Source organism: Salarias fasciatus, chromosome 2 (genome assembly GCF_902148845.1).
Source record: "Salarias fasciatus chromosome 2, fSalaFa1.1, whole genome shotgun sequence".
Classification (NCBI taxonomy): Eukaryota; Metazoa; Chordata; class Actinopteri; order Blenniiformes; family Blenniidae; genus Salarias; species Salarias fasciatus.
Window position 1 is genome coordinate 9,240,067 of NC_043746.1, and position 12,341 is coordinate 9,252,407.

The window sequence follows — 12,341 nt, forward strand, 5'->3', positions numbered from 1 at the left end:
TGTAAACGGGCATTGTTTGCAGAACGTTGTCATAGAAACAAGACTTTTTGAAAAACATTCTAAGAACACAGAGCGTTGATTGTTACATCCATGTTCATGCCTGCCTGTGTCTCAAAAAAGTCCATGCCTTCATGAGGTCATCTCATAGTTTGATGTCACCCATTCTGCAGTCTTTGAAATGAGTAAGAATAATTAAACTGGCTAGACTAAGGAGTATAATATAATAATGAAATTAACCATTCAACATTGTGATTGTTTTTATTACAGCGGCTCAATGACTATCCGAGAAGAAATGATAGTTATGATAGTTATTTCGGTGGGAGTTAAATGCACTGACATTTGTCTAATTTTACCAGAAAAAGTCTTCATTTTCATGGTGTTCTGTCCAGTTATGAATCAGAAAATTAATTATTTTCAACAGATTATGATGTATATGCCTGTGTCACCTTTCGAGCCCACACTAGGACAGTAGTCGAACAATCACACAGATAAAACTGAAGCAGCCAGCTCTCGGTAAATTCTGGACATTTCCATCGCTCATTCCATTATTCAGCTGGATCAGTGGTCCATGGAAGTAGAGCTCTGCCTCTTCACTTGTCACGTTGCACATCTCTATGACTTACTGGGTCTTTTCACTCCGAAGTTCGTCATTAAAACAGAATGTGTTCTCCAAACAAACATCCGACTTATGGAAATAACGTGATCTACACCCCTTTCTAATGTCACTGCCATCTCTTTGCTTGGCTGTGAGCCTCCCACGTCAGACTGAATCCATTTCTTTATTCCCTTCATTCTGGAAATATGGGTCAGTCATAACGTGGCTTTCAAACAAATGTGTGTGAGCTAATGGGCCATTTGCCTTAAAGCAGCCTACACTTGCACGTCTTATGTCGTCATGGACAAAGCTTCAGCTCTGTGGCGTTCTGCTGCTCCTGCCACTCTGAACAGGGAGTGTCCTACATGCACAGGGCATTTATTTCTTATATTTCTGAGAACTGAACATGTTCTCACACTGAATGTTGCAGCTCCACTCATTTGCATCTGTAGCGTTCGGCAGAGCAGCTTACAGTATCGTAGTTTCACAATGCTTTAGCAGTAAAATGTCACACATTTCAGCCAGAGGTGAAAGCCACGACTTCCACTGTAAATTGCCTTTTTGCTCAGCTGGCTGCAGCCATGTCGGCTTGCTCTACACCGATATTTTCTCCTGAGAAACGACGCCGCATTTCACTGTGTATTTTAGGGAATTATAATCAGGTAGAGCTGAACAGCAGAGACGGTGGAAAAAGATAAACTACAGCATTGGACACTCTTACTGGAATAAAAGACGAATGAGTAGATTTATACACATCACAAAAAGTCTAGCTTGTTCCAATTTAGGGGAACAATAACGCGTTCACCTGAGTAACTGTCCTTCTGCTCCCATCTCTCCATCACAATAGATTATAATCCTTCCATGTATTTCAGTCATATTGTAGAGGCACCTAAAGTATTTCTTTCTGTCTTCATGCATGTCTTGTCTGGCTCATTATTATTGTCTGGAGCTTTCAATAGAACATGCACAATGTGCCCATGAATTTGATGTCATTTAAAAAGTGCTTTTGTGTAACACAAAATTCGAAGCGACTGTGCCTCTAAGTGTTTTAAAAGGAACAAAAGCTTTCAGGATTTAGAAAAATTAAGATTTCTAAAACATTTCATGTGTCTACAGTGAATGACACGGGCTCAAACCTGGTGTTTTATTCGATGCAACTGAGTGGGTACAATTACACCGAGCCACCAGGAGGATTTGGACCTAATCAAGTCTGAACTGTACTTTCAGGTTGACATGTTGAAAGAAGCGAAGCTGCTTTGTTCTGTTTATCTTGATGATGCTGTTTCCAGTTTGCTCTGCCGATATCTGTGACGGTTAGTTACTCCAAATGAGTGTGAGACAACATTCATTTGTGAGTGTTTAACTTCAACTCAAACGGCAAAGTGAGCCCTATTTAGGCATCAAGTCGGTTATCAAAATTTAATGTTAGCAAATTTTGGCAGCAGGCCACTCCTTCATGCTCTTATACTGTGAACCTGCTTAGAAATGCAGTTCTAATTTAATCTGATGAAACATATGACTACATATAAATATTTAAGTAACAGCTAAACTGAAGAAGCAGCTCAGCTCCACAGATATGGGGACTTTTGAAGGCATGGAGAATGAGGGAGCAAAATATTCCTGTTCAAGTCATGATAGGGACGACTGTCTCAATCACTCACTATAATAATGGCATGGGAATATTTATTGCTGTTCATTTGGCTTCAGTTGTATTGCTGGGATGTATTTGGTTGATTGAGTACAGTTTGCTCTGTTTGTTTCTGCTGCAAAGCAATTTTAGGGTCTATCTTCTATGCTTGGCTGGACGTCACACAACATGCATATTTAAATGCTAATATCTTCCAAGTGCATGGGGAAAAGAACTCTATTACATCCAACTGCATTCGAAGAATTGGAAGTGAAAAAATATATATATTTTTATATTTATGTGTGAGAAATGCTTCAAAAACATGAGTCATTTCTAACTGGAGCTGCACATTCTGCTCTTCACTAATTCTGCCCAACTGCTGGAAGTTGACGCATGTCTCCAGCATTAGCAAAGCCCTCCAATGACATGCTCCAATGCCACATCTGACACTTAGACCTTGAGGAAATACAGAAGGGTCCACTCCCCAGCATGATTCCCCGTTTCTCTCTGATGCTTCAGCAGTTTCCCTGGTGACTGCGTATCCCGCCCCAGCCGGGCTGCGCTAACTGATCCAGCTACACTCGTGGTCATCTGCCCACTGGGGAAAAGTCCCTTTCAAATGTCACCATATGAAGCTCTGACACAGGCATTAGAGAAATTGAAGAGAAAACCCCACTAATGAGCGCTATCTGTGCTTCAGTTAGCATGTTGCCAAACGAAATCCATTACCTTCTTTTGCCGCTTAAATGTAGTTGCCATGCATACGTGGCGGATGGTATAGAAGCACCGGAGAGTTGCGACATGCTGCTGTGGGGAAGGAGTAGTCGCGGACCTCAGAGGCAGCTCTGAAGACTGCTTTCATCGCTGAACTAAATGACTGTTAGATCACTGCGTCAGACGAGAGTGAGCATTGTTTAAAAGCACTTTGTGTGCACACCTGAGACAAAAACACTAAAGTACAAAGACAACCACGGTGGTAAATAATTGATAAGTTAATGGCCGTGATTTCATTAGGGACAGAGATGCCATGTATTTTCGAGGCGCTGATGTTCTCAGTTTGTCTAACAAGGGCATATCTGAGAACAGAGCCGGATATAGAAAAAAAGAGGCTGGAATTAGGATCTTTAAGAGAAATCACCGAGATGGAAAAGTAAAAAATGAACTTGATTGAAAGTACTAAACGGCTTACATTACCTCGATCAGTTTGTTGGCGTGCTCACGGAACACCTGTGCGTACTCCTTCACTTCTTTCTCGTTGCCATTTTTGGCAGCTTCAATCAGGACCAGGAGGGGAACATTGGTCTCCAGGAATGAGTCAGAGACGTGGTCCATCACGGCCTTGCGCAGCTGTGAAATGAGAAATTAAAAAAGAAAACGTTTACTCCTGTGCAAATGAGCCCCAGACTGTTGACCTTACAACCTGCAGACATTCGAGATACCTCAGAAGGACTGCAAACGTTTTCAGACGAGCAGGTGGAAGCTGTTGTGAATTAATAAAACATAGTCTGGTCAAAACAAACCTGTCTGCGAAGGTCTCTGGTCTTCTTTGTCATCCTGTCGATGGCTGTGTTCAGAGCATCACTTCTGTCCTTTCTTCCTGCCTGAAACAAACAAAATGAAGAACAAATGAGTCTTATGACACAGTGACATCTATCTTCGCAGCACACACAAACAATCAAAACATACAGTAAGGCATTCAGTCAAAACATGGCAGCATAACAAGCTCAATATAGATCTGATAGAAGGCGAGCCGCCATTATTCTGAACGTTATTTCCTGATTTGGCATTTCGACGATGAGAGTGGGAAGAGCTGTCAAACATGTCAGTCTAAAACCCTCCCCAGGTGTTCAATAGGAGTGAGACTGTAGCATAATGATCTACATCCTTTCTATGCACATCACACCCTTCACTTTACACCCTTAAGTAAAAACTTGACTTCAAACAAGCTTCTTCATGAAACAGGTCTGTTTGGAGAACTTCCTTGAGATGGTCAAGATGTAAGGCAGCGAAGCGCCAGAAGGTAAGCATTACTGCACTTTTTGTTTTGTTACTGATTAATGTGTATGGAACCACCCCAAGAGGGGCGTGTTATGGAAATGACCAGACAGACACAAACAGCTACTCATTCATATGTATGTTCCAAGTTGCTGAGAGTACAAGTATTGTGTAAATTGTAGCACGGCTGGTGTTCTGCAGATACCCCGGCTGATCCTCAGCTGATCCTTTTATTTACTGGAAGCCGCTGTACTCTACATAGAGCAGCTGTCAAAAGTGCCCTACTGACCTCTGACAAACACTGGATTCATCTACTAACTCGCAACACAGAGGTCAACGGGGGACACAACAGGAGTCAACAGTTTGCAATCAGTAGCATACACACTGGGAAAAAAACAACTAGAAAACGGGGGTGGATTTGGCGGGAGAGAATCATCTTGACTGCATTTGAGGTCAATCTGTTTATAAATACTGGATATTAATCATGCGGAGAACAGGGCTGGAGCGTCACGTCAACGTCATCGATTACATTGATCACGAAATACGTCGACGAGTGACTCCAATGACCCCTCAGAGCTTCAACAAGCACAGAAATCAGGTCTGTATGGGAATGTTTCAAATCCCACGGAAAGGATTTTGTAATTTTTCTAGAATATGGAAAACACAGATTAACAAGACACACACACAGATAAACGGACACATACACTCACCCTAAGAGAGCGTATGCAAAAGAGGAGAAAGAAAATGTGGAAAAGCTGCTTTACACCAAGTTATTATTTTTATACCAATAAAGTTGCACATTTTGTGCAGTAAGACTAAGAGGAACGCTGCCAGAGGAGTGCATGCAATAGACTGAGTTCTGAGCACGCATGTTAAACTGCAGACGGCCTCCTCTTTCAGTTCCTCTGCTTACCATGACAACATTTTTGCATTCCACCCAGATGACTTCAATATGCCTCAAGTTGTTGGCAACAAATATATCAGGCTTTAGATTTGGTAATTTGCAAAACTTCGATTTAATGAAATGTGTTTTTTAAGCACCAATGCTCTGCAAGGCAATGGTTAAGTGTATAATAGGCTAAATGCTGAAACGCTAACTGACGTGTGTTCTCAACTTTGGTGTTCAATGTCCTAAGGTTTGCACAGGCTACTGCACTGCTAGTCGCTCTAAAATAAAAGCAAAAGAAAAATTAAAAATAAACATGTGTTCTTCTTTTGATTGCTGAGTATTGTTACTAATGACACAACTATAGCAAATGCACAACGCATCATGACTTGATTATGATTATGTTTACGTTTCTGTGCGTCTTCATTTTCACAGAGTTGGTAATGTCAGCTTGTGTCCTGTATTTATACCTTCAATCACACTCAGGACTTGAAACTACTTCACTGTTATTTTAGATTTTCTTTATTCCTTGTACCGCTGAATTAGATTTTTCAATACTAATCGGAATTAATCGCATTAGATACTGTATGTTAGTGAAACATTTGGCTAATCTCTGGTTTTCTATTGTTTTCAGTACAGATGCTTTAAGACTGGCATCATTAAAAAGAAAAAGATTAAAATAGAGAGACAATATCGCTAAGCCCTACAGGAAAGCCAACGCTTGAGATTCCTGACAACGATCTCAAATGTCCATGCTTTTATGTGCAGTTCATTTTGTGGATGCTGTTGTGCATGGTACATCATCTTTTATTGAACTACTTTATCACACTGGCTAGAGTCTTTTAAAACAGCTGCTGAAATAATGAACTTGTGGCAATGCTGAATTTTAATTTCCATTTTAACTAACTTCAGCTTACAGCATTAAAAATTGTGCATAATATGGAAAACTGAAGATTTTTTTTTATATATTTCATTCCATTAGCTAATTGTCATGCTACAGAGGTAAGTTGCTAATTGTAGGATGCTTTTTGTGTAGGAGATGCCTCACTACAGCATTTCATAGACAATTTCAATCCGTGTCATGATCTAGTGCGATTATGAGACATCACAGGTCAGCCGTTTCACAGATCTGCATTTTCTCAGCCAAAAATGCTTTTAAAACAGTTTGGTCTTGAATTCACAGGCCTTGAATTTGCCAGCTAGCACGCTTTGTAAAAAAAAAAACTGCATAAAAGGGCGCAGGTACTACTGTGCTCACAAGTACACATTTAAATAAAGCAATGACCGCACTTTGCAAGTGCGGTCATTTTCATAGTTGAAAGGGAGAGTGCGCTGATCAAAGGTTACAATTTTGCTCCACTCGGTTGACCGTGTAAATTATGTACCGTTGAACTGTCACAAAGCAGCACTTATAGGTGGGAGCCGCACAGAAGAGCGCTTTGCCGTAGACAAAACCCGAACCGCTGCACCCAGCTGAGATAGATGTTCAGTCGCATTCCGCAAACCGCTCAAGCACGAGCGGAAAGTCTGAAAGTTTCAGGAAGGGTGGAGAGATGAACAGAGCCAGGAGACAAGAGTGAGAGACGCCTCGGTGACAGAGGAATCATAGCGTTTGCGCAAATCTAGATGAACAGGAATGGCAAAGAGGGGGTTTCCCCACATTCTTGTAATGTGTAAATCAAGTGAGGTATAACACCGTAGATGGCTGTGGCTCTGACCTTCCCCATCCCCCACTGCCCTTTGCCCATTGGGGGGTTGTGCACATAGTTAGGGGCCAGGGAGCTCCAACAGCCCTAATCCCCTGTGATTTTGTGCCGGCTGGATGCAGTGCTGTGTGAGGGCTTTAGCATGCTCTGCCCCTACTCTTTCAATCCCATTTCATTCATGCTTAGCGTATATTTCATTTCCACACCAGAGGCTTCTAAAGCACTTCTTCAGGTGCTTTTTATGAAGGCAGTTTCTCTGTGGCATCCTTTATGATACTCAGGTGAGTTTCTATCCATCTCCCTTAGGACAGATAGAAAGAACAGTATTTTTTTTTCCCCACAAAATCACAAGGCTGCTCAATTATTTGGGAAATTCAGAGAAAATAAAAGTGGAAAATGATCTGAGCTCAACACATAATTGGGTGTCAAGTCATCATTTTTCATCTTACTTCTGTTTTTTAAAAATCCTGAATTTCAACTTGAAAAATCAAAACACTGCCCACAGAGAAAGAGAGAGATGGAGAAAGAATGAGAGAAGAGATAATAGACTATTCCCTGAAGGTCCACGTGTTTTTGCATGCTTTTCTCCTACTCTCAAAGTTTCACAGTCCAAATGTTTGGTGGAGATCATCACAATGCACAGAAAGAAAGAATATAACATGTTTAGAGACCAGTGCAGACAGATCACCGTCGCTGAAAGTAAAGCAGGTTGTGACGACATTTTCTGAGTTCTACCAACACTTCAGGGGCTTTTAATGCAACACATAGCTTTGCAATATTCAAATAGAAACGGTGAAAATTCTGATACTGTTCACTGCCATCAGCTGCCAAGGGCACACTGGAAATGTTACCATTTGTGTTCAGTCCATGCAATCAATCTTAACAGCTCCAACCATACTTGAGAACCCCCATTAAACAACTCCACTGATGTGTAATCAAATGATTACATTGGAATGAAGCTGATCTGGTGGTGCCACGCTCCAGTAACTGCTGGTTCAGTTTAAATCTGAGATGCCCGAGTAGAAAAGAAGGTGACAAATTAAAGTAAATATCATCAACGCTTAATATTTTCCTTCTCCAGTCTCTGACTGCTTCCAGTCTAATCTCATGCAATTGCCCTCGCAACCATCTGCACCCACATTAAATAATTGACGAGTATAAGGACTAAGAATTAAACAGCACTCTAAATGGTTGTGAAATAATACCTTTTTTCAAACAAAACCATAAATGAAATCCGCCAGCTCAAAGCCATAGAGAAAATCATGTTCACAACATTCCAGTTACTTTGATCTCAGCGTGCGTTTCATATCTTCAAACACGCCTCAGGTCTCATCTATTACATTCTAAAAGCTATCTTAATTTAACTCCAGAGCAGCTGGCCATACATCACATGTCCATGCTCAAAAATTAAAGCACTGCACTCAAGGTATGTAAATTATGAATATCAGAAAGACATCGTATGTTAGTACTGCCAGGCTATATTTTCATCTATACAGAGATTTGGCAATGCAGCACATATTCACTCATTTTTCTTGTCTGGAGCTACGAGTTACAAACTATATGTTGCTTTGTTATGTTATTTTGTTTATGTCTCCAATATACATTCATGCATAGTGGCTGCAGAGCAACAGGAAGGCGAGGCTGAGATTTACAGCTGTGGTTAATTTCAACAGCAAGCTGCCGCAACACGTTCAAGATATCAATATTCTGATGGTGACGAGCCAGTGGGAGGGAAGGGGGATGCGAGAGGGAGGTGGAGGAAGACTAAGGTGCACAAGCACTGTGTATGAGGCAGAGAGCAAGCGACTGAGCAAGAGAGCGAGAGGGTGTTTGTGTGTGTGGGAGAGAAAAAGAGAGAGAGAAACAGTAGTGATGATCGACGCCAGGCTGCCACCACTCTGTAGCAGTGAGTGGCTGCAACAAAAAGCACAGAATAACATCCCTGACTCCCTGTGCTGCTTTTTTCTCTCTCCCTGCGTCTCAGCTAGCAGACGGGGGCTCCGCTCACAGCTCTGCAGAGGCTATGCCGAGACTGAGCCGGCGTCGGAAGCAGGATCTCTGGCTGCCATCAACAAGTTAGGATCGGAAGACCACAGCCATGAAAGAGAAACGCTTGATCTTCAATTAGCCATCTGAGCTGACATCATTGCGGTGGAAGGGAAACAAAAGGGCAAAAAAAAGAAAAAGAAGAAAAAGGGAGGGGGGAATCGGTTCGCTGGAGTCGCTCTGGATGCAACTGATCAACTTAAAAAAAAATTATATAATTATTTATTTCAAGGATTCGTGGGTTGAAGGGAGAAGATTCAACCTCTTCTTTGAGCTTGGAATTTAAAAGACTCAAGAAAAACGTCCGGAATAAACATCATCCCGGGACATGGAATTTCATATTTTCTCTCAATTGGGTGGGTTCAGAATTGCTTTATTTCCAAAGAGGCTGATTCCTTTTGTGCTCACTCAAAAGGGCTTTTTCCCTTTGGATTTTTCTTCCATCTGGTTGCTCCAAGAGTCTGTGGAAAAGGACAGTTGAATGCAGCCTCCGATGTGCACAAAAGAATGGGTAAGTTAGCCCCTTTATATGGCAGGTCTGGGCATGAATAGGGAACACAAGTGAGGAGTGAGGGAGGCTGAGGACTAAAAGCTCTTCTGCTTATTCTATTTACTGCATTGGTCTTTCATTTTCTCTCTTCACCGACACGCCGGTTGGGAAGTCAGAGCCGACATTTCAAATCTCATTTTTGTTTCATGGAAAACCTTTGAAGTGCTGAAAGTCTTTAGGAGGAAAATTTAATCAACTAACCAATTCTGTTTTTTTTTTCTTTAACAAATAAAGGTGACAGCACATTCAGGGCACACAAAAATGTATATCCAAAAAAAAAAAAAAAAAAAAATCATCTCACAGCAACAACTGACGAATGGCAGTAATCAGGAGGACATTAGTATTCAGGTCCAACTGCAGAGCGCAAACGAGCTAAATATAAACAGTTTGGTAGATGAAAAAGTGCCGCACATGCATAGAGCTGATTATATGATGCCTGAGTGAATCGCATCCCCACTTAAGATGTCATTGTTTACATGCATTGTGAAAGTTGTCAGTGTAAAATATCCCGACTGCTACATGCATGAGAGAGACCGAGAGTAGAGACACAGAGCACAATCCCCACCATGAATTAGTAATAAGTGCTCTGCAGAGATTAGCTTTCCCGCCCCACAGTTTATTTTCTTGTTTTTAAACCCTCCCAGGTTTCCATTCAAGGTGGCCATTGGTGGGACCTGCACCAGCGGCTCTGTGTGTGATCAGCATGCTCCTAGCGTGCCTGCTGTCTCCTGCATCGTGCACAACCTGCCCTCAAAAATGCCGCTGTGAGGACCTGCAGTTCTACTGCGACACCCAGGGGCTAAAGGCACCCCCAGATGGTGTGGACAAGGGAGCCCTGGGGTTGTCACTACGCCACAACAGCATCACCGAGCTCAGCCCCGACCAATTCTACGGCTTCAGCCAGCTCACCTGGCTCCACCTTGACCACAACCAGATTACAACAGTACAAGAGGATGCCTTCCAGGGGCTCTACAAACTGAAGGACCTCAACCTGAGCTCCAATCGTATCACCAAGTTGCCCAACACAACCTTCATCCACCTCATCAATCTCCAGATACTGGACCTGTCCTTCAATCAGATGACTGCATTGGAACCTGAACTGTTTCACGGACTGAGGAAGCTCCAGATACTCCACCTCCGCTCCAATTTACTTCGCACCACGCCAGTCCGGGCATTCTGGGACTGTCGCAGCCTGGAATATCTGGGCCTCAGCAGCAACCGTCTGAGGAGTCTCGCCCGGAATGGATTTGCTGGGCTCATTAAGCTTAAAGAGCTCCACTTGGAGCACAATCAGCTGACCAAGATTAACTTGGCCCATTTCCCTCGCCTTGTCGCCCTCCAGTTTCTATATCTGCAATGGAATAAGATCAGCAACCTAACATGTGGTATGGAATGGACCTGGACCACTTTAGAGAAACTGGACCTCACAGGAAATGAAATTCGTGTACTGACACCTGACGTTTTTCAAACGCTGCCAAATCTAAAAATTTTGCTGCTGGATAACAACAAACTAAGCAGCCTGGATCCCCAGGTCATGGATATGTGGCAGTCTCTGGGTACCGTTGGGCTGTCCAGTAACCTTTGGGAATGTACCAAACGGATTTGCTCCCTGGCTACTTGGCTGAGCACCTTCAAAGGAAGGTGGGAACACTCCATACTCTGCCACAGTCCTGAATACGCCCAGGGTGAGGAGATACTTGATGCCGTTTATGGATTCCAGCTTTGTCAGAATTTTTCAGCACCGGTTGTTCAGACCATCAGTACAACCACAGACGCTACAACAGCTGCAGATATCACAAGCTCCTTGTTTGGAATTATGCAGCCGACCCCCACGCAGGACTATGCAGAGGATTTTGGGAGCTTTACCACTGTCACTACCACATCGACGACAACACAAACGCCACGCACTGCTCAAGCAACCACTGCTCCGCTGGAAGAGGCAGCTGTAACGGATGACTTCTCCACCATGGACAACACTGTTATGACTCATAGGGTCATCATTGGAACTATGGCCCTTCTATTTTCATTCTTTTTCATCATTTTCGTTGTGTATATTTCACGGAAGTGCTGCCCTCCCACCCTGCGCCGAATACGCCACTGTTCGGCAATTCAGAACCGCAGACAGATGAGGACCCAGCAGCGACAGCCTATGGCAGATCTAGCCACACAGGTACCCTATAATGAGTATGAGCCCAGCCATGAGGAAGGGGCACTTGTGATCATCAACGGCTACGGGCAGTGCAAGTGTCAGCAACTGCCTTACAAAGAGTGTGAAGTATGAACTCTTATTTATTCCTAGAGCATATGGTTTGTCATTTGACCATTTCAGATGATACAGGGTTTGCTTTTTTGCTTTCCCCCCCCCCCCAGTTTCTGTAAAAAAGAAAAGAAAAAAAAAAAGCATAATTTCTACAAGTGAGATTTGAGAATATGTGAGATACGTTGAATGCCACAGTGACAGAGGCTGGACAGTTTAGGGACGGTGTAGAGATAGTCACAAATTTATTTTTCTATGAATGCAAGGTTGTTCATAACAGGCAGGGGCAATCATTTTGAAGAAAAAAAAAATTGTAAACTGTGAGATTTGTCTCCACATTGTCTCTATATTCTGCAGCACAGAGAAACTACTTCGCCAAATGGCCCTCTGCTAACAGAATAGATTAAGTAAAGAAATGTGATTTATGTCGTGTTTCTTTTTGAAAAGTAAATATATGAAATCATGTTTCTAACTGCACCACAGGCACTGTAAGCCCATTACTCAATCACTGGGGCAAATGAATTGGTTCAATTACCATCATGTTTTGTTTCATGGTTTCAATGTTTTGGACAACTACGATGCATTAAAGGGCACCAAGACCAATATCAAATTCTGAAAGATATTTGTAAAATACATGTCATTATTGTTAACAAGCTACAAATAAAGAGATTCTCACACG

At 42.5% G+C, this 12,341-nt stretch overlaps 2 protein-coding genes across 2 annotated transcripts in view; one reads left to right on the forward strand and one right to left on the reverse strand.

The window, feature by feature from the left end:
- The window catches only part of ctnna1 (catenin (cadherin-associated protein), alpha 1), a 78,703-nt gene that overhangs the window by 28,971 nt on the left and 37,391 nt on the right, over positions 1-12,341 (reverse strand). The window contains exons 8-9 of the mRNA XM_030101205.1: positions 3,743-3,823; positions 3,417-3,569 (exon numbers count right to left, since the gene is read on the reverse strand). Of these exons, the coding sequence (XP_029957065.1) occupies positions 3,417-3,569; positions 3,743-3,823 (234 nt within the window). The remainder of the gene's footprint in view (positions 1-3,416; positions 3,570-3,742; positions 3,824-12,341) is intronic.
- Positions 8,655-11,806, forward strand: lrrtm2 (leucine rich repeat transmembrane neuronal 2). Its single transcript, XM_030101218.1, has 2 exons — positions 8,655-9,366; positions 10,050-11,806. Exons 1-2 carry the CDS (start codon positions 9,363-9,365, stop codon positions 11,684-11,686), a joined length of 1,641 nt encoding a protein of 546 aa, XP_029957078.1. The 5' UTR covers positions 8,655-9,362; the 3' UTR covers positions 11,687-11,806.